Here is a 22,413-nt window from a genome sequence, read left to right as displayed (position 1 = left end):
CGAGGAGCCCTGGCCCCCCACCTGTCTGCCTGGACACTTCTGCAGGGACCGGCTCAACAGCGAGTTTATTCACTGGATTCCCTGGAAAAGCCCAGCAGAGACTCTAACAGCCCAATCTCTCCCGACCCCATTATTCTGAATTGCTGCCTGGGAGAGCAGGGCAAGCTCTTCCCTACAGGGGAAAGCGAACCAGTAAATGTGGGAGGGCAGCAGGAGCTCAAAAACTGCCATTTGGCGGCCACCATCATAATCATTCATTTGGGCCAAAGTCACCAGTGAAGGCTGGAACTCGTGGGTGGAAGTTTGAGGATTAACGGGATATTCACACGGTCTGGGAATGTCTCCCCACAAGATACGGATTAAGCACAAAGGGGGAAAAGGGGATCTGCATCCAGGAGAGACCAGGCAGCTCCTGCCTGACCAAGTGGCCAAGATCACAGTGGTGGGAACAGACCATCTCGTGTACCCCAGGCCCCGCAGCCCCACTTCCGTGGTCCTGCCAAAAGCGCACGGTCCCAGTTTAATCAGGAAGAAACATCAGGAAAGTCCTAAATGGGGGACATGCTACAAAATAGCTGGATGTTCTTTTCAAAAATATCTAGTTACCAAGATTTTAAAAAAAGAGCTGTCCCCCAATACGACACGATTACTCGTGTGGGACAAGTTGGTGCCGTGGTGGTCCTGGCGGTCCTGGCGCTGGGCCCACCCCCAGGAGGACTCTGGGACTGCTGGAGGAACTTGAGCAGGACTGCATTCCACACACATTGCACCGAGGCAAACTTGCCTGATTCTGATGTCAGCCCTTGATTTTAAGTTCCCGTCCTTAAGAAATACATGTTTGACTATTGAGCAGTAAAGGGACATCAAGTTTGCAACCTGTTCTCAAATGACTGGAAAAAAAATACTATGTGGGGGGGTCTAATGGTGGCGCAAGGGGTTAAGTCTTAGCACGACGAAGCTATCACCTGCCACTGCAGCACAAGTTCGACCCCCGGCCAGGAAGCTACTACCCACGTGGCACAGCAGACCTCTCCTGTCTCACCCACTGCTCCCCTCAGCAGTGAATTTCAGTACATCTGCCTGTTCTGCTCCCCACTCTGTCTCTGGTGAGTCCTCTCATGCCCCCTTCCCGCCCCCACACCTCTGGCCTACACCCCAGTTCTTGTATGCATAAATAAATAAATCTTTAAAAAATACTCTGTGGGTCTGTGGATGTGTGGATGCAGAGCAGGAGAAGACGCAATCAGGATAAGACGCTAACATTTGGAAGAATCTGGAAGGATTCCAGTTTACTGTACTTTCCTGTCAGGTTGATGTTATTTCAAAATTAAAAACAATTTTTTTTAAAGCTAAAAAACTGCCTGCTCCTCCCCACCTGTCTCCATCATCCTGTTCCTCCCCCTCCAACCCAGAAGAGCTTTTGTTTACTGTGAGTCCTCCCAGAGTTCCGCACGCAAACACAAACAAGCATGAATGATGTGCTCATTCCCACCTCTCTTCTCCCCACAAAAGGCAGCGAGTTCTGCGTGTTATTTTTTCTCTTAGCAACGCGACTGAGTGGGGCTGTTCCACAACAGGCATCCTATCCGAGGGGAGGAAGGTTCTAGTTCTTTTTCCAGCAGCATGGCCTCCCATCCCCCACCAGGCCCACCATCCCCTTTTAATGACCCCAAATTACTCTCACCTGCACTGGGGTGTGCCTGGCTCCTCAATCCTTTGCTAATCTCCATTCCCAAGGTCACCGCCACCTCTGGACTGGACTCAAATCCCGACTCCTCACTCTCCACCTCACCACCAGCTCTGCAGGGTCTGGGCCTGCCAGCTCATCCCACCCTGCCCACCCTCAGCCCCTCAGCCCTCTGGGCTTTCTCAGTTCCGGACAAGCTCATTTCGGCCTCAAAGCTTTTGTGTGCTTGCTGCTCCCTCCAAGACTAGATCCTTCTTCTCCATGTTTCAGCTGGGAGGTCCAGTCTCCCCAGGCCCTTCCGCTCTATCTGGGCCTTCCTTATGCAGGGACCCCCACCCCGTGACTCGCTAGCACTGGTGTTCTTTAGTTGCATCACCGCAGGAAAGTGGTTTGCTTATTTAATCACTTGTTTTCCCTCTCCCCCACCAGAACTGAAGTTCTCGAAGAGCCCAAACTGTATCCCACAGCTCACAGCTGTCACCCCAGGTCCTAGATATGGGTTCTGCACACAAGGTGCTCGCCAAACTGACGGCATGAACACCCCCTTTCAGGCACTAGTCATCCCACTTTGTAGAGACAGCAAATGGGGGATAAAGGGGGGATTCTTGCTCCTGTTACCATGAGAGACACCTGACTCCAGGCTGATGGGAGCAGAAGGCCCATGGCCTATGGCCAAGATCCTTTCCCACCAGGAATGTGTGAAGTCACTGTCACTTATTCATTTGCAGTCAGTGCCAGCACCTACCGTGGGGTGGATGTAAATGACAGCCCAGGGACTTGATCCACAGTAGGACTTCAGCAAGTTGGTGCCCAACCCCCACCCCCACAACTTCCTAACTTCCCTTCAGGGAGGCCAGCTACAATTTGGCGATTGTTAGAGAACTTTTTTTTTCTTTGGGAGGAAAGCTGCAAGTCATTAAGGGCTGCTCCCGGCCTGCGGGTCACCATTTCCTGTTTAGAAGAAAGAATCATCTCTCCTTTGGAACATGAGGCTCCCCCACCCCCGGCCTGACTCCGGGGCTCTGAGCTCTGGAGCCTGTGCCTGCTCAGCTCAGCAGGAAACTGGCACCTCAGCACCTTTTGTGCTCAAAAAAGGCCACTCATTTTCTCGCAGCCCCAGGAGGGCCCCCGAGGTGAGGTCACCGGGACGGGCGGCCAGTGGAGTGGATTATCCCAGCCCAGGACGCAAGCTGACCGTCTTCCCGTCCTGTCCTGGAGCAGGAAGCTGAATGACCCCTACCCTTTGGCCTGGCTTCTCACCCTCCTGGCTCCAGCCAGCCAATTTCCTTGCATCAAAGGCCATTTGGTACCCAGCAGCCAGACAGAGGTGTGGGTCCGACAGGGAGGCTGGAGCGGGGCCCAGAGCCTTGGAAACAGGAAGGACATCCTCTGTCCTTCTTGCTCACTGCATTCCACCGCCTCATGGGGAGAAGCAGCCAGTCCCTCCCGGAAAGACCTGCAGAGCTGGGGCACAGGCATGCAGCCTGTCTAGATAAGACCCAGGAAGCCAGCTCTGTACCCCCTGGGCCCGGTCAGCTTCAACACGCAGCATGAGAATGAAAGAGCCGCCACGCAGAGGGCTCCAGGGGCTCCACGGGCCTGCCCCCCACCCTTGGCCAGCCCCGCCCACCTCCCAGTTAGAAACCCCATCTGCAAAGCAAGGTCCCTCCAGCAACCACGTGGTGTTTAAGAGGACAAGGTTTAAAGCTGGTCAGGAATCCCTGCCTCTCCTCCCTTCCTGAAGGCGCTTCCAAACTCCTCTCTAGAGCCAAACGAAGGTTTTTATATATAAATTAACCACTTTATTGAATATCAATAAACTGTACAATATAACTATACAAAAGGTTTCCGTAGTACAAAATGATGCTTGCAATATAAATACCAGTGTACCTTTAAAAATGTAAACATCTTCCCAGGCCCACCTGTCGGGGCCCCAAAAATAGTTCTGGGCGACACATCGGTCTGGCCAAAGCGCCCCACTCGGGCCCCTGACAAGTGACAGCAATTACTCACAGTCCCCTCTGAGAGGTTGTTAAATTGCCCGTGAAACAGGTGCCACCAAGACAAACAGGAGGCTGAAATAGCCGGGCCAGGGCATCCTGGGGTCTAGACAGGTCCTGTGTCAGCGCCCGCCCCCGCTGGCACCTGGGGGTGGATTATTGCATAGTTAGTCACACCTCCTGGCGGGGTGGCCTGAGGGTTCCTGGGTTGGGGGGAGTGGGGTCCCCTGAGTGGGGTGGGAGCCCCCTAGTCTGTCAGCTTTTGTCCTGTAGCCGAAAGCAGCTATATCCAAACAGCTCTGGATACACAAACCCCAACTCAAGAATGTTCCGGAGCAGTGGGTGCCAGGAGGGGTCTCTGCAGCAAGGCACCCTGCCATCAGCCGTCCACTGAAAGGCCTCCTTTCTCAGCCCTCTGAGGCACCCCGAGCAGAGAGAAGGACCTGGAAAATGGTCCTCAGAGTCCTGTGGGGGTCAACACAGCCAGAAGCAGGAGCTCAGAAGGGAATTCTATGGCCATGAGAAGGATGCGGGGTCCTTCCTTCTGGAGAAGGGGGAGACCGCTGGTGAGGGTTCTGTCGAGGCGGAAGGAGCCTCAAGGGGTCAGCGGGGCCCCCCAGAGCAGCCTGACTCCTGGTGTTTGTGGAGCAGGGACATGCGGGAGAAGGTCCGGGAGCACGTCTGGCACTGGTACTTCTTGACGTCCGAGTGGGTCTGCAGGTGCGCCCGCAGGTTGGAGCGGTCGGCGAAGGCGCGGCTGCAGTGGGAGCAGGAGAAGGGCTTCTCACCTGCGGGGAGGCAAGAGGAGTGAGGCTGCACCAGCTGTCCGGGGACCGGGTTGAAATCCAGCCTCCCCTCCTCCGTCAGAGCCCAGCTCCCCCCCAGCCCTGAGCGAGAGCCCCGGCCAGTATAAACGCACGGACCCAACACAACACACAGACCCAGTGGGGAGGCCTGGACCTGACCGGGAGTTCTGCTGCCCTTCACCCTGCGACCTTGGGCGAGCCTGCCTTGCTCTGAGCCTCCACCCGCTCTCTGTGAAATGGGGCCGCTCACCGCCCACTCACAGGGGCTGGCAGTGGAGAGAAGGGAGAATGAAGGAGTCGCCCGCCCCAGGGCAGCCCAGGGTTCAACGACCAGCATCGATGACCACGGCGGAGACGCAGACGCTGGACTGTGCCAGGGACACAGCAGCTCTCCCTTATCCCCCCTCCGCCCTGCATCCTCAGCTTGAGAGGACGAAGCCGAGGCCCAGAGAAGCTAAGCAGCGTATGCAGCGTCACCCAGCAGGAACCAGAGTCCTTGACTTGAACGGCTACCCCGACTGGCCCTCTGGTGGGGGGAAGGAGCGATCTGGTGGGTGTTCCTCATTCCCACTCCTGGATTTACTTGGTCTGGGGCCAAAGCTTAAGTAAGAGTCGGCCTTGCAAGCTCCCCGCCCCTCCCCCCGCAGCCAGGCCCATCTCCGGGCAGCCTCCCATCACACACTGCTGCTCACACCCAGGGGAACTGCAAGTCTTGTCTATCCCTCAACTGCCTGAGTCCCACGAGAGGGGGTCTCCAGGGTCCATTCCAAGCCTCCGGGCCAGGGCCCCCAAGAAGATACAGAAACCTGTTATCTTGTGGCATGTTTAACCCCCCCACCCCCCCCCCTCCTGCCAGGCAGCGGCTGTGCTGCACATCAGGCTGGGGACACAACAAGTGCTCAATAAGTGTTTGCAGAATGAATAAGTCTGCTGCTTTTGTTAAAGGCCTCAAGTGCCTGACCCCTTAATCACCACAGACAACCCTGTTCATTTTTCCTAATTCCTGCCCCAACTAAGAGGATGTAGTTCATCTCCCAAAAGCATTGACAAGGTTGTTTTGTTTCCCCCACACCCCAGGTGGGCAGAGGAGGCAGCACTTCCTAAATAAAGTCAAATATTGACTCACCAAAATACTTCTTAAGCTCGTGCTACATGCCAGGCACTGTTCTATAACATCCTGTGCCCCCAAATACAATTCTATCCACCCACTCCCAGCCCGACCTGCCCCGAAGCCAGAGCCCACGCGTAAAGCCCAGTGCCGGCACTCAAGCAGCCGGGGAAGGAGTGAATTCCACTGGTCCTCCGGGGTCCAGGGACCATCTCTCCATGGCCTGTCTTCTAGGGCAGAGAGAGGAAACAGGCCAGACCTCTGAGGGGGACAGAGCCAGAAGCCTGGGGAGGATGCCTGAGCAATGTGCTCCCCGGTCATTAGGAGCGCCCTCTGCCTACAGTCCCGAGGGTTTGATGATTGCATTCTACAAGGTCCAAGTGAAGTTCTTCCTCACTCATCTACTCCCTGGGGAACTAAAGGCTTCCAGTCCAGGGACCGAAAAGGGGAGGAAGCCCCGGATTCTCCCGGGCCCTGAACGCCACCACCTTCTCCCTCCTGGGCCTAGGTGACAGGCCTGGGGCAGGCCTTAGGCGCTGTGACTTGGGAAAAGAACGTTCTTGTCCAAGCCTTGGTTTCCTCATCTGTGAGATGGGGGTTGTGAGGCACCTCCCTCCTAGGCTGCTGGTGGATTTGCCGGTTATCACAGGTGAGGGCAGCTCTGCGGGCCCTACATCCCACACGTAGAGGTTACTTTTATGTGACGTGTGATTTTATGTACACCAGAACAAAGGGGTACTAGGGCTGAGGTGTGACGGGGTGCAGGTCTGTGCACACAACCCAGGGACAGACCTCCACCCCTCACAGATCTCCTGCCCAGACGTCTTCATGGTGCTCCTGGCGAGTGTGAAATCGGCACCAGGCCGGCGGGGACAAAGGCCGCCAAGGGGGGCACTGTACATGCGATATCCCCCGGATTAAAGGGGCCTGACACGAAGCGGGCCAGCAGCTGCGGCCTGGAACAGGTGCTGGGCACCACTGCCCCATGCACCTGCTCCGCCCCCCGCCCCCACCCACCGGGCCCACCATTAAGGCACACAATGGGAGTCTGAGGAGGTCAGGTCGGCAATGGTGCATTTCAACAGGCTTTTTGTGTCTGAGCCCGTGCCTTTACATTAAAATGTCCCGATAGGAGGGGAGAAGCTGGGGGGGAAGCCCAGGGGAGGGGGTACCCAGGGCTTCGCCTCCCCACAAATAGGGCCCTCATCAGCTGGGCAGGCACCCAGGACAGAGGCCGGGCAGTTGGGTCTTTTCCTTTAAAACCAGGGCTATTTGTGCACAGAGTGAAAGAAGCAGGCACAGGTCCCCAAGTTTGGGAGGACTTCATAGGAATAACAGCGACACCAAGAACATCGGCAAAATGTCGGGCCCCACCAGGCCCAGGAAGTGCCAGAACTGAGACGCCAACTGCCAGCCTGACCCCTAAGCCGACTGTCATGACCTTTGAACCTCCTCCCTCAACAGTCAGTGGCTCTCCAAAGAGCAGGCCACCAAGATCCAGTTCTAAAAAGGTGAGCGGCTACCTTTCCCCCCCTTCCAGAAAGCTGAAGGATGGGAGAGGCTCCGTCTCACAGCTTTCTACAAGTCCAGGGTTGCTGAAACACCAAGGGAAGACGGTTTTCTGCCAGCACCTGCGCAATAGGATTGAGTTGTCTACTCCCCAGTGGGGGTGGGGAGCGCAGACCCGAAAGCCGTCAGGAGAATAGATTATGACAAAGCAGATTAAAGAACCACTAATCTTGATGACCACCTTATATAATGCTATCACAACCCACCCTAAATAATTATGCTAGCACGCTTCTGAGGCCCAGAGAGGTTGAGTCAGTTGTCTCAAGTCCCACAGCATTGGAAGCAGAATACCAACTATTTTCTTTGAGTGCTTATTAAGTGCCAAGCAACGTGGGGTGCTCTCTGTATGTACCTTAACTTGCCCGGAAACCCCACAAAGTGTTCTTATGATCCTTTTACAGAAGAGGAAACTGAGGCTCAGAGAGGTGAAACAGGGGCCTTAGGTTAGAGGGAGAGACCTTCAAGCAGGATTCAGAGCCAGGTGGGGGGTCTGACAACATCCTGTCTGGCTGGGGTTGGGGGTGGGGATAGGTGGGTTGAGGGAGGCCCCAGGAGCAGGGAGGGCCCTTTCACACCTGGCCCCAACAGCAAGGTGTTAGCTGCACCTTTCCCATACCCAGCTCCCATCCATTTGGCTGAGAAACCACAACTGCAAAGGAACTTGTAAGGTTACCGACTTCGCCCATCTGCTTAGCCACGAATGAACGAATGTTCCTACCAAACATTTCCGAGAGCAAGGCCCCTGAACTCTCCAGCTGGAAGGCAGGAGACTCGGGGCCTCAGTTTCCACAGGCTGAAAACAACCGCAAGTGCAGTCCGTCCAAAAAATAGCCGGCAGAGAGGGCGGTGGGCCCGAAGAGCAGCGGCCGCGGGGCACTCACCTGTGTGGGTCCGGACGTGGCCCTGCAGCAGCCAGGGCCTGGAGAAGGCCTTCCCGCAGGTATCGCAGACACAAGGCAGCGTGTGGCTGCGGATGTGCATCTTCAGGGCGCCCAGGCTGATATATTCCTTGTTGCAGTATTTGCAATTGAAGGCCTTTCGAGACTGGGGGTCCTTGACCACAGACAGCCCGGCCAGCTGCTTGGGCAACTGGCCCAAGCCGGGGAAGGCAGGAAAGCCCTCGGCCTCCAGGGAGGAGGCTGAGGTGGAAGACAAGGACGAAGGAGTTGGTGAGGGCGGGCTGGGGGGCTGCGAGCCTTTCCCGCTGTCTTCATCTGACAGGGAGGTCAGCTCCACAGCTTTGGGGATCTCCTGGGGCAGAAGGGAGGCCCAGCCAATGGGCTGGGCTTGGGGTGCCAGGAGAGAGTCCCAGATGAGCGTGGGCAGTGAGGCGGTGGGGTTGAGGACCTCAGGAGGAGGGATGGCTGCCAGCAGGTGGGCCTGGTCATAGGGCTGCTGGAAGGTAAACTCTGGGGGGAGACAGAAAAGGGTTAGGGAGGGTCAGACATTGGATTGTTGAGTCAGTCAACAAACTTAGGAAAACTCAATATTTACTAGATGAGCACAAGACCCGTGATGGGCCTTTGACAGGATCCCGCCCTGGCAGCGCCTCATCCTCACCAGGATCACCTGGCTCGCCCACCCAACGTCCAGACTTTACGGGGATCCCCCACTCCCCGCTCAATAAAGCCATGCCCAGGCCTCCCTCCTCCTGAGTCCCCGCCCCGGCCCGGCCAGAGGCCAGGCCCCCAGCCCCTAATCCCCCCAGCTCACCCGGCACCACCCCTGCCAATCCCCCTCCTCACACACCTCTGCTCCCAGCCCCTCCCCCAAACCCTCTGGACTCCGGACTCTCCCGGCCTCCGCGGCGTCTGGGGCACAAGCCTCCCAGCGCCTCCACACTCGGGGTCCCTGCCTCTGGGGGCCCGGAGGTCCCCCAGCCCCAGCCCGCCCCCGGGGGCCCCTCCTCGGCGCCCTGATGCACCTGCCCCCGGGCGCGTCCCCTCAGCGCCCCCCCGCCGAGCCCTTCGCCCCGACTTTGTCCCCGAGCCCCCCGCTCCCGGGAGCCCCTCGCGCGGCCCCGGCCCGCCCGGCCCGCACCTGGCGAGGCGTCGTGCAGCTCGCTGTAGTTGGGCCGCCGGCGGGAGCAGGCGGGCTTCCTGACGAGGAAGGAGCGCGGCATGGTGCCGGGGCAGCGGGCCGGGCGCGGGGCAGCGGGGCCGCGCGCGAGGCGTCCAGGTCGGCTCTGAGGGGAGCGGCGCCGCCGGCTCCTTAAGTACGCCGGCCACGGGAAAGGGCGGGGCCTGCCCGGCCACGCCCCTTTCCGGCCCCGGGCCAATCGGAGCGCGCCCCCGCGGGCGGCCACGCCCCAAGCAGGTGCGCAGGGGGCCGGCCCGGCTCTGCCGCGTGGCGCCGCGGCCGGGCGTGGGCTGCTCCCAGGCCGCCGCGCCGACCGCCGGGGGCGCGCTGCGGGGGGCGGGGCGCCCGGGGCTGCGAGGCGGGGCCCCCCTGGCGACCCCAAGCACCCCTCAGCGCCGCGCGGCGCGGCGGCCGCCTCTGGCGCCCCCTGGCGCTGAGCCCGCCGGGCCGGGCACCTGGCGCGCGAAACCGCCTCCGCCCGGGGCGCGGCCCCCGCCCCCCGGGCCCGCGACGGGGCGGACGGGGGACCCGATGCGTGTCGGGGGCGCGCGGGGAAACGCACAGCCCCGCGGGGCTGCTGCGGCGTGGGGCGCCGCCGCCCCTCTGCGCACGTGCCGCCCCGTCGGGCGAGGCGCGCGAGTCCCCGCTCGCTGCCAAGTGTGCCCCGAGCGCCCGCGCGCGCAGCCCCCGGCCCCGGCCCCGAGACACGCCCCGGGCTAAGCTCGAGGGGTCCCGGCCCAAGGGGGACGCTCCCGCGGGGGAGCCGGACGGTCGCCACGCAAAGGGAAGTGCGCTTCTCTGGGGAAAGACCCCTGGGCGCGGTGCCAGGAAGAAGTGGGTCACCTGACAGGGGGTCAGGGGCGACTTCCCGGAGGAAGTGAAGAAACACCGAAGGGAAAGCCCGAGGTAAGAATCGGTGACTAGTTCAGAGCCCGAGAGGCACCTCCGGGCGTGGGGGCGGGGTGGGCAGGCCGGGAGGGGTCAGGTCGCTGGGCCTCCGGGGCCTGGAAGAGTTTGGACTTTGCCCCAAGGACACTGGGGAGCCGAAGAGGGATTTTCAGCCGAGGAGGGGCCTGTTTAGACTTTGGCGAGAAAGAGCACTCTGGGCAGGTGAAGAGGCAGGACAGCGCGGGGCTCCCTGGGGTACCCTCACCTGCCTGTGGGCTCTCAATACTGTTCTAAGGGGCTGAACTCGGGGCTCCACAGAGGCCACTGATTCATTGTGGGGTGAGCCCAGGGGAAGGACAGCTTCCTCATCCCGGACTCACCTGGGCAACTAGGGCTGGAGTGGGGGTAGAGGCACAGAAATAAATGCACAGGTCCCACCCAACTTGGTAACCATCAGAGAATCAAGGACTATGAAAACCTGTAAATCCCTCCGTTCACCACCTAGAATGAGCAGGGACAAGTGTCTGTTTGGATCCCAAGATATTGGGGATAACAGCTGTGAACAAAACCATCCACCTTAGTCTCTTCTGGTTGGTGAGTAGAAGGTAAAGGAGGTGAGGGAGAGAGAATACACAGTCATTATGAAGAATACACCCCTCTCCTAAGTCTTTATTTCTAATCATGATTGTCCACAGGGCAGCCGGAGGGAGGGTTGTCCCTTTGCTCCCATTTTTCTGGGAATCAAAGCCCAAGTCCTCCCCAGAGTGCTCAGCCCTGCGGATCTGACCCCTGCCACCTTGCACTGAGCTATTCTTGTCCCTCTTGCTCCTTTCTGTCCCTCCAACATCCCAGCCCTTTCCTACCACATGACCTTCGCACCTGCTGTTCATCTGCTCCCACCCCCATCCCTCTCCCCCAGATCTTCACCTGGCTGGCTCCTTTGTTTCAGCTTTAACCTCACCAACTGCTCAGTCTCATTAGTAATGACAGAAATGCAAATTAAAACCGCAGTGAGATACCACTTCACACCCATCAGAGGGACAGAAAGTAGAAATTTGGTCAATATCGAGTGCTGATGAGGATGTGAGGCTAGCAGGACTTCTGTCCCACGATGGCAGGAGTGTCAACAGACACAGCCCTGTTGGAAAAGTTAGGCATCAGCGAGTGGCAGGTGACTCCCCGCTCCCAGCAATTCTGCTCTCAAACCAGCTGCAACCTGGGGGTTCTCAGAGGTGGCAGCAGATTAGATTCCCTAGGGAACACCCTATCTGCCCCGGCCCCACCCCCACAGACGTCCTGATTGAATTAGTCTGGGTGGGGATACGGGTATTAGCATTTTAAAGATTTCCCCAGGGGGTGATTCTAACCAGCAGCCAAAGTTGGGAACTGTAGCCTAGCCCTAAACCTAGGGAGAAACAAGAGAATATTCTTTTGCACCCTTGTTCCTAACAACAAAACAGAACCAAGCAAAACAAAGACTAAAAAAATTGGAAGCAACCCAGATGTTTAGTAACAATAGAATGGATTAATACACGGTGGCATAATCCCATAATGGAAAACACTACAGCTATAAAAATGAATCCAGCCCCACGCAGAAACAGGGATGAAACTCAAAAACATAATGTTGAACAAAAGCCTCAAGCTCACAGACAATGCGAGGAAGGTTCAAAAGCAGACAAATAAAATCCTGTGTTGCTTAGGGTTGTGTTTGGAAGTGGTAAACTATAAAGAAAAACAAGAAATTGTTTAATACGAATTTCTGGAGAGTGGTTGCTGAGGCGCGAGGGGCTTCTAGAGTTCTTGGGAACCTGTTTCCTAAGGGCGGAGAGAGCTTTTTATTAGTCTGCAGAGTGTATGGAGAGAAGTCAGACTTGGCATGAAGGATCTATTTAACACAAAACAGTTGGAGTCACCTCAAGGGCGCCTTCCCTGATCACGCCAGCTACACTCTAATCCCATTACTCTCCTTGGGTTTGCTTCAAAGCACTTAGGTGTGAGTCAGTCAAGAACCTGGTGACTGATTCTCAGGTCACCCTGTGTGATTTCCGGGCCCTCTGAGCCTCAGTTTCCCCCGCTGTAAACGGGGAGGGCCTGGGTCCTATCTCGTGGAGATGCAGGGATGGGTCAGAAGCTCAGAGGGGGCTAATGCCTGAAGCAGCACTCCAGGAGCCTGGCTGGCACCTGCTCCCTGGAGGAAGAGAGCCCACCGCAGGGGAGGGCACCCAGACCTGGGCTGTCCCATTCTTATTGCCCCCGCGGTCTCCTCTCCGTCCCGGAGGTGCAGCTTCCGGTCACCCCGCACGCTTTTGATGCCGCGGTGTCCTGTCTTCTCGGAAACAGGCGTTTCTGCACGACCGCAGCGGGCAGGGCCGGACCCACCCGGCCTCCCCGCCCAGCGCCTCGGGGCGCGGTCCTCTGGCGCCCTCTGCTGGCCGCGGCGCTCCCTGCGCCTCCTTGAGTGGAGGTGGGAGCTGCTGCCACCGCCTTGGAAAGCAGGTGGGGGTTACCGGAAAGGGCTCTGGGAGGAAGCCTGCATTTCCCACAGATCCGCATCCCCTACTAAAAGTAAAAGTAAAACCAATAGGGCCTCCCTGGTGGCGCAAGGGTTAAGACACAACCTACGAAGCTATCCACAGCCACTGCAGCAGAAGTTCGATCCCCGGCCAGGGAGCTACCCACATGGCGCAGCAGACCTCTCCTGACTCACCCGCTGCTCCCCTCAGCAGTGTATTTCAGTCAGTCTGCCTGTTCTGTTCCCCGCTCTGTCTCTAGTGAACCCTCTAACCCCCCACACACCACTGGCCTGTACCCCAGTTCTTGTATGTGTGGAACCAAGCATAAGTATTCTTAGCCATTGCTTTGTGTAACTGCCATTTTGCTGGGAGAAGACTGCATTCCAGAGACAGTTTGGACCCTCACTCCACCCTTACTCTCCGGTCACCAATGAGGGCGAACTTGCTGTCATTGGAGCTGCATGTTGGAGCTGCATCTTGGCCTGGCCAGTCAGCTTAGAATGATAGCCGGGCCAAGTTGGAGAACGCATCCTTGTAGCCAATGAGTAACTGCCAGCACAATTTAACCTTATTAAAAGACCCCTGCTTCCTTTGTTCGGGGCTCTTGGTATCTGCCACGGCGTTGGTAGGTGCCGTGAACCCGGACTCGAGTCTGAAATAAACTCCCTTTTGTGTTTGCATCAGCTGTCTTTGGGTTCTTGGAGGCTATGCTCGCCGAGTCTGCTGACCTTGGGCACAACAGTATGCATAAATAAATCTTAAAAAAAATAAAAGTAAAACCAATAAACAAAAAGTGTGATCTGCAACCAACCAACTCATAAAGAGAATCTCCCTCCACCCCAAATTCCCATTGCTCTCTTCAAAGACACTTGAACCGCACTTGAACCGACAGCTGTCGTGTGTGAGCGTCCAGATGCTCTTCTAGACAAGGAGATATGTGTCCGCTTATATTAATATGCGGGCCCTTCTTTATGGAGCACAAATGGGCGCCTACACACCACCTTCACCTTGCTTTTCTCCCCAACAACATTCTTTGTCCTGACAATTGTTGCCTATCTCTGCACGCACCTCCCTTTAGTCTTTTGTGAGGCTGCAGCCTTTTTCATTGCATGAATTGTGCCAGCATCACTATTCTAACAAGGGACTTAAAAAAGGAGATTTATTTTTATTTTTTATGCATACAAGAACTGGGGTGTAGGCCAGAAGTGTGGGGGAGAGGATCCACCAGAGAGTGGGGGCGGGGCGCAGAACAGGCAGATTTACTGAAATACACTGCTGAGGGGAGCAGTGGGCAAGTGGGGAGAGGTCTGCTGCACCATGTGGGTCAGCTCCCTGGCTGGGGATGGAACTCAGGCCGCAGTGGGTGGTGCTAGCTTGTTAGCGCTGAGACTTTAACCCCTGTACCACCAGGGAGGCCCACAGGGGGGCTTTTGATGGACATTCAGGTTAGATTACAACCTTTTGCTGCCACAATAAGGGGGCCGTTTCAATGAATGTCTTGTACACACATCTTTGCCCAAATGTCCTCCAAAAAGGTTAAACGAAAGGTACTTCCACCAGCAGGGAGCCCAGGGTCCCCTGTCCTCCGCAGGGTTATTGTCTAACTTTTTATCTTTGCCCATCTGATAAGTTACAATTTGTACTTTGCATGAGGGGTGGAGAGTTTTCCCATTCCCCAAAGCCATTTCTGTTTCTTTGTGTTCTGAACCATTCCTTCAGGTCCTGCGGGTCACCCAGTGCATGAACTTCTTAATTGCTAAGGGCTTTTTGTATATTAGGCTAACTGGCCCCAGGTGATTAGATCATTTATCAGTCAGTGAATCTCAGAGAGTTAATCTTGACCCCAAGAAGACATTGTCTATGGCACATTCAGCACCTGAGTCAAGGCTCTATCAACCTCCACCCTTCTCCTTGATTTAAAAAACATAACTGAGTGTCTCACACTTGCCTGAAAACCAGCAGTGATTCAGCTTTGGGCATGAACCTTGGGAAGGAATCAAGGATGCCACCCGGGATGTAAATGGCTTTCCAGGGAAGTTTCTGAATCCCGGTGGGTTGGGTGTGGCCCAGTGTTGCGGGCATCAGATGCATGAGCCCTTCCTCCTGACCTCCTGGCATCTGCACTGGAGCTTCTCTCTCGTGGGTAGCCCTCTAAGTCCCCTGGCAGCTGAAGCCCTTGTGGGGGCCAGTCCATGTGTGACAGTGCGTCACATCACCCACCTGTCAAAAAGGAGAAAGTTGGGCCACCCTGGTGGTGCAAGGGGTTAAGTCTCAGCACTATGAAGCTATCCGCAGCCTCTGCAGTATGAGTTCGATCCCCAGCCAGGGAGCTACCCACATGGTACAGCAGACCTCTCCTGTCTGCTGCTCCCCTCAGCAGTGTATTTCAGTAGATCTGCCTGCTCTGCTCCCCACTCTGTCTCTGGTGAATCCTCTCACCCCCCCCCCACCTCCCGCACTTCTGGCCTACACCCCAGCGCTTGTATGCATAAATAAATGAAATAAATCTTTATAAAAAAAGAGAGAGAAAGTTGCCTATGTCTGGATGTGGTAAAGACCAGGGAAGAGCAGGCTGCCGGTGAAAGTGTTTGCAGAGAGAGGGAGAAAGACGGGTATTTCTAATCAAAACATTAATTTTTTTAAAGGGTAGCAAAAGTCCACCGTGGAGGACTTGTTAAATAGGTAACAGTCTAATAAATGAGATATTTTGCAGCTGTTAAAATGTGGAAGCCCGTCTGTGGATGCATGAACCCCCTAAGGCTCCCATCTCATAAGAAAAACCAATGGCCAGGGCCTCCCTGGTGGCGCAGTGGTTGAGCACTGGGCTGCGAAGCTGCCCGCAGCCTCTCCAGCACCGGTTCAATCCCCAGCCACCGGGCGAGGGTCCCACATGGCGCGCAGACCTCTCCTGCCGCCTGCTGCTCCCCTCAGCAGTGTACTTCGGTCCTTCTGCCTGCTCTGCTCCCCGCTCTGGCTCTGGTGGATTCTCTTACCCTCCCGCGCTTCTGACTGTACCTAGTGCATGTATAAATAAATAAATAAATAAATAAATAAAAATAAATAAATAATAATAAAAAAACCTAATGGCCACCAGGTCCTGTGGGACCCAGGTCCACGTGGGCCCTTGCAGTGCACCCCACTTGGGAGGGGCAGCCCCCACTGGCCACACCAGGCGAGTCCCAGCCTCGGGGAATCCAAGTCTTCAGGGCGGCTCTTCCAGAGATGGCACAGGGCAACCCCCACTCCACCCCTCCCCACCTTGATTTTCTCCTCCATTCTCACCATGATCAGATCTAGTGATGCTTTACTGAATTTGCTTATGTTTTTAACTTATTATTTATTTTATATATTACTTACTTTGCCCATTAGACCAGAGGTTGGCAAACAATAGCCTGAAAGCTCGAACTGACCAAGGGTTTGTTTGGGATGGCCCTTGAACTAAGAATGGCTTTTACAAACAGACACTTGCAATCAGTTGGAGGATAGGGAACCCTAACTTGGAAAACAAATTAAACAGAAATGTTGGGCCTCCCCTGGTGGCGCAGTGGTTGAGCGCTGGGCTGCGAAGCTGCCCACAGCCTCTGCAGCGCTGGTTCAATCCCCGGCCACCGGAGGAGGGTCCCACATGGCGCGCAGACCTCTCCTGCCGCCCGCTGCTCCCCTCAGCAGTGTGCTTCGGTCCCTCTGCCTGCTCTGCTCCCCGCTCTGGCTCTGGTGAATCCTCTCACCCTCCCGCGCTTCTGACTGTATCCACTGCTTGTATGAATAAATAAATAAATCTTAAAAAAAAAACAACAAATGTTAAATTGCAAAAGAGAATTCCATTCTTCTCATCCGTAGACCTGTATGACAAAAAAAAAGTATTTAAATATTATATTATGAGTCTCATCCAAAACTTGTGGAAATTTACTTTCTCTTGTTAATGCGTATCCACATAATATCCCAGATATTGAATACAGGCTCGCAAAACAGAAAATATGAGCTGCCTGCTGTGGGCACCTCCCTGGAGCAGAACCCTGTTCACAGCCGTGACCTAAGCACCCAGAGCAGGTCTGGTATCCAGCTGGTGCTCAATAAATGCTGACTGAATGAATGGGCGAGCTGGTACCCTTTCAAGTGAAAAAGCTGAAGTGAACAGCATTATCAATAGGCTGCCTTCTGTACAGAAGTAAACAAACGAGGTAACATCCCCAGGACAGGCCCAGACTGTCTCCACTCTGTGGACAGAAACCCAAGCTTCTGGAGGGGTGTAGGGAAAAGGGCTGTCACTCCCCGAGAGGAGCACAGCTGCATGCCTGCGCTCTCACATTGCAGTTGGGGCTCTTTCCTGGTTTCAAGGACTAGATAAAACCTGGTGGTCCTGAGATCTGGGAAGAGTCTTAACTAGTTTACACATACACACACACACACACACACACACACACTCACTCACTCACACACTTGCAGAGATCTAGCCTTGGAAGCCTCGCCCCATGGGATTGGACTGATAGAGCCTGTTATCTCCTCCTTCCTAGCAGAAGGCAGAACCTTCTCCTGGAAAAGCCCCAGGGGTCTCCTCGCCCCTTTGACAAGGAGGGGAAGTGAGGGAGAGAACTGTTTGCTTAGGTCAAATTTGCCCTTCCTTTTGGATTCAAGATGCATGCAGGGGCCCTCCCCGGCAGCGCAGGGGTTAAAGTCTCGGTGCTGTCAAGCTATGGGCAGCCACTGCAGCAGGAGTTCCATCCCCAGCCAGGGAGCTACCCAGGGGCGCAGCAGACCTCTCCTGACTCGCCCGCTGCCCCCCTCAGCAGTGTATTTCAGTGGATCCACCTGTTCTGTTCCCCACTCTGTCTCTGGTGAATCCTCTCACCCCCGCACCTCTGGCCTGTACCCCAGTTCTTGTATGCATAAATAAATAAATCTTTAAAAAAATGTTTAAATAAGCTTCAAAAATTGTGGTTTCTTAATACTTTTATTTAATACATGGATGCTTCTAAGACATATACACAAAGACTGCAGAGCACAAAGCTTGGGGTGAGCCCAACCCCACCACTGGTGAGGGGTTGGGGGGAGCCTGGCTAAGTCCCTTCCCCTTAACTACAAACACCACCCAGGCCAGGAGCTAGAATCTCCCCACCGGCTCAGAATCCCTCCTTACACATGTGTGTGCACACACACACACACCCATCCTGACTTCCCCTTGCTGTCCTCACTGGTCCTGGCGTTAGCATTGCCAGATAAAACGCAGATCTCCCAGCTCAAGCTGAATTTCAGATAAACAACAAACAAACTTCAAGTTTAAGTCTGCAAGGGACAGACTAATTCTCCCCCTAAAATTGGAATTTAGCAGGCCTCCTTCGTGTTTATGGCTCCCTCTGACCGTCCTGCCTGGAGACTGGCTCCTGTCTGCTCGTGCAGCACCATCTAGAACCAGTCCCCAGCCGATGGGCAATCCAGTTGCTTCTCATCTTTCGCTTTCCAGGAACAATAGTCGCACAAAATCCTTGCACAAAGGGCTCTGATCTCATCGCTATTGTGTCTGGAGGGTGTGATCCTCACAGGCGCTTAGTCACTTCTCTGTCTGGATTCCTGAGGCCAGGCTGCTGGGAACTGTCTGGAACAGGCCTGCTGTCTCCCCGCAGCCACCCCTTCCTTCTCCAGTCCCTCCATCTTGCTCTCGTCCTGCTTGGGTGGGACTCTTGGTCTCCCCAGACTCTGCCTGGCTCTCTCCCTATTTTTGCCTCTCTCTACCTCCCTGCCTTTGACTACGGAGCTCTGCACGGAAAATACTCAGACTAGTGGGCAAAGGGGGATTTGTAAGGTGCTCGCTCCAGCTCGGTCCCTAACCGAGCAAACAGCGTTAACATCCATTGACAAGACGGGGCATCCTCAGGCGAAGCATTACACAGCCATTAAAAAAGAGCACCACATGGGCCTCTGTAAGGGCAGGATGACGCAGGGCAGGTTTTCTATGATCCGAGCAGACAGGGTAAGGAGAAGAGAGTCCTGGAGCCCTCGGTGGCTTTTGCAGGCTTTTATTGGGATTTACCAGGTACACGGCAGGCAGGGGTGTGGGGGGGTGGGCGGGAGGCTGGCAGACCTCCCAGCCCCCAGCAAGTCTTCACTCTATCTGGGCTCTCCAGCATTCTCTGGGGGTCTCTGCTCTCTGCTCTACTGGTGTACCCCTGACGCCGCCCTTATAAAAACCAGTCTCTCAGCACAGGTGTATCCACTTCCGCATGCCCACACCCCACTCCAGGGGCCGCCATCAGGCATGCATTCAGGACCACAGGGTTCCATCATCAATCCTAATGGCATGAGGGAGGAGGGGGGCGGGGGGGCGGAGGGCAGAAAAGCCTGATACTTTTTCACTTACTCTGCAGCCTCTCTGGTGGCCTAGAGGTTGAGTCTCAGTGCTATCACCCCTGCAGCCTGAGTTCGATCCCCAGCCAGGGAGCTGACCCACATGGCGCAGCAGACCTCTCCTGTCTCGCCTCAGCAGTGTGTTTCAGTGGCTCTGCCTGATCCGCTCCCTACTCTGAATCTGGTGAATCCTCTCTCCGCCCCTTCCTCCCCACACCTCTGGCCTACACCCCAGTTCTTCTACACAAAATTAAAATAAATACCATGCTGCCGTGGAAAGGAGCCCCATATATCACGGAGTGAAAAGTGCAGGTATGGACAGGGTGAAGCATCTGCCTATTTGAATTTTCAACAAATCTTGGTGGCCCAAGGACATGGCAGGAATGATGGAGGGGTGCAATGAGGAGAGCCTTCCGCTTCCTTCTTCATAGTTTTCTTTTTTTTTTATAGAGGCATGTTTTATTTATTTATTTGTTTGTTTGTTTGTTTACAAGCACTGGGTACAGTCAGAAGCGCGGGAGGGCGAGAGAATTCACCAGAGCCAGAGCGGGGAGCAGAGCAGGCAGAAGGACCGAAGTACACTGCTGAGGGGAGCAGCGGGCGGCAGGAGAGGTCTGCGCGCCATGTGGGACCCTCCTCCACTGGCCGGGGAGCAGCCGGGGATCGAACTGGCGCCGCAGAGGCCGCAGGCAGATTTGCAACCCAGCGCTCAACCGCTGCGCCACCAGGGAGGCCCTTCTTCATATTTTTCTGCCCTACCTGTCTTCTGTTTTTAAAAGTAAGTGTCAGGGCCTCCCCGGTGGCGCAGTGGTTGAGCACTGGGTTGCGAGGCTGCCCGCAGCCTCTGCAGTGCCCATTCGATCCCCAGCCGCCGGGCGAGGGTCCCACATGGCGCGCAGACCTCTCCGGCCACCCGCTGCTCCCCTCAGCAGTGTACTTCATCACTCTGCCTGTTCTGCTCCCCGCTCTGGCTCTGGTGAATCCTCTCACCCTCCCGTGCTTCCGACTGTACCCAGTGCATGTATAAATAAATAAATCTTTTAAAATAAATAAAGTAAGTCATAATTTGTGAGATTGTACATATTTGCTTTCTCATCTCCTAGCCATATTTATATATTTATACACCAGCATATACTGTTTTTTTCTGAACCACTGGATGGTAAATTGAAGACCCCAAGACTTGGAATCTTCGATTTTGGTAGCCAGCAGCGGCAGGAAACGGCCTCGTGGCCTCAGCTTTTGTTGTTGCTGCTGTTTTAAAGCCCAAAGTAAAGGGGTCCATGTGGAACCCAGGCCTAGATCTAGGGTGCCTCAGTGAGCTCAGGAAGCAGAGTCCTAAGCCCCTTCCTCCCAAGTCTCTTAAGTGAGAGCCCTTTAACATACAGAGTGGGGCACCCACTTCTCCTTACTTGGGGCTCTAAACAGGGCACTGGGGGAAGGGCAGTGCCCTGTTTAGAGCCTTCAGCTCAGCTCTCCCCCTCTCCCCCTCCGGCTCCCACGTGAAGATGCAGCCTCAGACCAGACACTTGTCCAGCAGCGAGGGCTTGCTCTGGGGGCAGCCTTCTTCAGCTGTCTGGTGGCACCTTGGAAACTATTTATTCACCAGACACCCTGGACTCCAGAAGGCATCACTTTGGTCACCTAGAACATAGAACAGTCCCTGCGGAGGGGATATAGGCTGCCTAGATGATTTTATCATCAGAAAAGGTGTCACTGCTTTAAAGTCTTGCAACCTGCAAGGACTGAGCTTCTCCAACTGATCCAACTAACCATCAAGCTAGCTGCCCCACCCCCAGCTACAGTAAATTGGTCCACCTCTCCCTTATAAAGGGTTTCCTAAACTAGTTAAAGATGCACTTTATCTGAGGCTCTTTCTAAAATCCCCAAGCCCACCCATATCTACCAGTCTGAATCTCCAAGGCAGGGGCCTGAAACTATTTTGTTGGGAAACCCATCACTTAATAACACAGTGTTTAGTCTTCAAACATGGACAGCTAGCCTGCTTGGGCGAGGCAGGGCGCCGGAGGTCTCAGGAGTGGATGAGAAAAGAGTAGTGCCAGTGGCCGCTCACACTGACTAACACCTACTTTGTGCCACATCCTGATGCTTTAAGCGGATTATTTCACTAGGTCCCAGAAATTCTACAAGGACATTTACTAAGCCCAGTTTACAGATGAGGACACCAAGGCACAAAGATGTAAGAGTAACTCAGAGGAGGAGGCAGCCGGGGGAGGACACTAGGTGCAGTGAAGGGTAGATTCGGACTTTGAGCCGTGACCTTAATGCCCTCTCTACACAAGCCGGGTTTCCACGACGGACGCAACATGTATTACAGTGCAACGTGACTTCAAAAAGCAAAAATATAACTTGTCCTGGACCCCTAAGTTGATGGTGTCCAGCTTGGGCAAATCCCACCCTCTCCTCCACTCTCATCTGAGTGCTGGGGCTGCCACCAGCGCCTTCTGCAGGGCTGGTTGAGAGAACTCACGAGAATGACTTTCCCAGAGGAACCCGTCAGAAACCATGATAGAAACTGTCGCTGTGGTTATTCCAGCACTCACAGCCCAGGCGAGCCCCAGAGGGACTTTCGGTGCCAGTGGGGAGGCCCTTAGGGGTAGGCAGTGCAGGGGCAGAACCCCCAGGCCTGGAGGGCCATGGTGAGGTGCTGGGACTTTTCTGAGTCACTGGAGCTGAAGGGTTTGAAAGGATCCTTCTGGCTGCTTGGTGGAGGATGGATTCGAAATGGCTAGAGAGCACCAGGGAGAGGCCAGATGGAAAGTTCTGACAACAGTTCAGGTGAGATCATGGTGGTTTTGAGATGCGGGTGGCAGTGGGATGGCGAGAAAGCACGACTGCGTCTGTGAGGGTGCTAAATCCACGATTTGGTAATAGCGGGTAAGGCGTTAAAGGTGATGCTGAGTTCCTGAGCAACTGGAAGGACAGTGGTACCATCTATGGGGAAAGAACCTTGTACCAGGTGTGGGTGGCAGGAGCCAGGATGAACTTCGGGTGCCTGTAAGTCACGTGGGCGTGCCGGTCTTTCAGGAAGCAGGTTCCATGGCCTGGAGCTCCGGAGAGCCCTGTGCTCGGGAACCGTGGGCCTTGACCCACAGCACATGGCTAGTAATGAAAGCCAAGGACGGTGGTGAGTGACGAGACTAGGCCAGAGCCTGAGAAACTGCCACAGCTTAAGGGAAGGGGACCAGGAGAGGAGGCTGCAGCCAAGGAAGCAGAGGGGGAATGTGGTGACCAAGTAGGAAGACACCAGGACAGCGTGGCTGGACAAGCCAGCAGCAGCAGCTGTTCCAGGGCAGGAGCAAGGGCGCGGAATGGGCTGACGATGGAGCTCCACCCTGGGGGCTCTGAGCTGGGTCCCCTGTGGGAAACGCTCCTCCACACACGGTCAATGGGTTTGTCCCAG

The 22,413-nt window shown here is 55.5% G+C and overlaps 1 protein-coding gene across 1 annotated transcript; it reads right to left on the bottom strand.

Moving 5' to 3' along the window:
* Positions 1 to 3,459: 3,459 nt before the first annotated feature.
* On the bottom strand, positions 3,460 to 9,301 carry SNAI1 (snail family transcriptional repressor 1). Its single transcript, XM_037500251.1, has 3 exons — positions 9,211 to 9,301; positions 8,052 to 8,579; positions 3,460 to 4,475 (listed from the first exon to the last, which is right to left on the bottom strand). Exons 1-3 carry the CDS (start codon positions 9,290 to 9,292, stop codon positions 4,291 to 4,293), a joined length of 795 nt encoding a protein of 264 aa, XP_037356148.1. The 5' UTR covers positions 9,293 to 9,301; the 3' UTR covers positions 3,460 to 4,290.
* Between the last annotated feature and the right edge of the window lie 13,112 nt (positions 9,302 to 22,413).

This window comes from Talpa occidentalis, unplaced genomic scaffold (assembly GCF_014898055.3).
Source record: "Talpa occidentalis isolate TD23 unplaced genomic scaffold, MPIMG_talOcc4v2.1 talOcc4.10, whole genome shotgun sequence".
In the NCBI taxonomy this organism is placed as follows: Eukaryota; Metazoa; Chordata; class Mammalia; order Eulipotyphla; family Talpidae; genus Talpa; species Talpa occidentalis.
This window is presented reverse-complemented; position numbering and strand designations above follow the sequence as displayed.

Bases quoted from the DNA above. Each gene is read 5' to 3' on its own strand.
- SNAI1 (XM_037500251.1), bottom strand. From the start codon at position 9,292: ATGCCGCGCTCCTTCCTCGTCAGGAAGCCCGCCTGCTCCCGCCGGCGG. The intron at 8,580-9,210 runs GTGCGGGCCGGG...GTCTCCCCCCAG, and splicing joins GCTGCACGACGCCTCGCCAG to AGTTTACCTTCCAGCAGCCC. The intron at 4,476-8,051 runs GTGAGTGCCCCG...GCCTCCCCGCAG, and splicing joins CCACGTCCGGACCCACACAG to GTGAGAAGCCCTTCTCCTGC.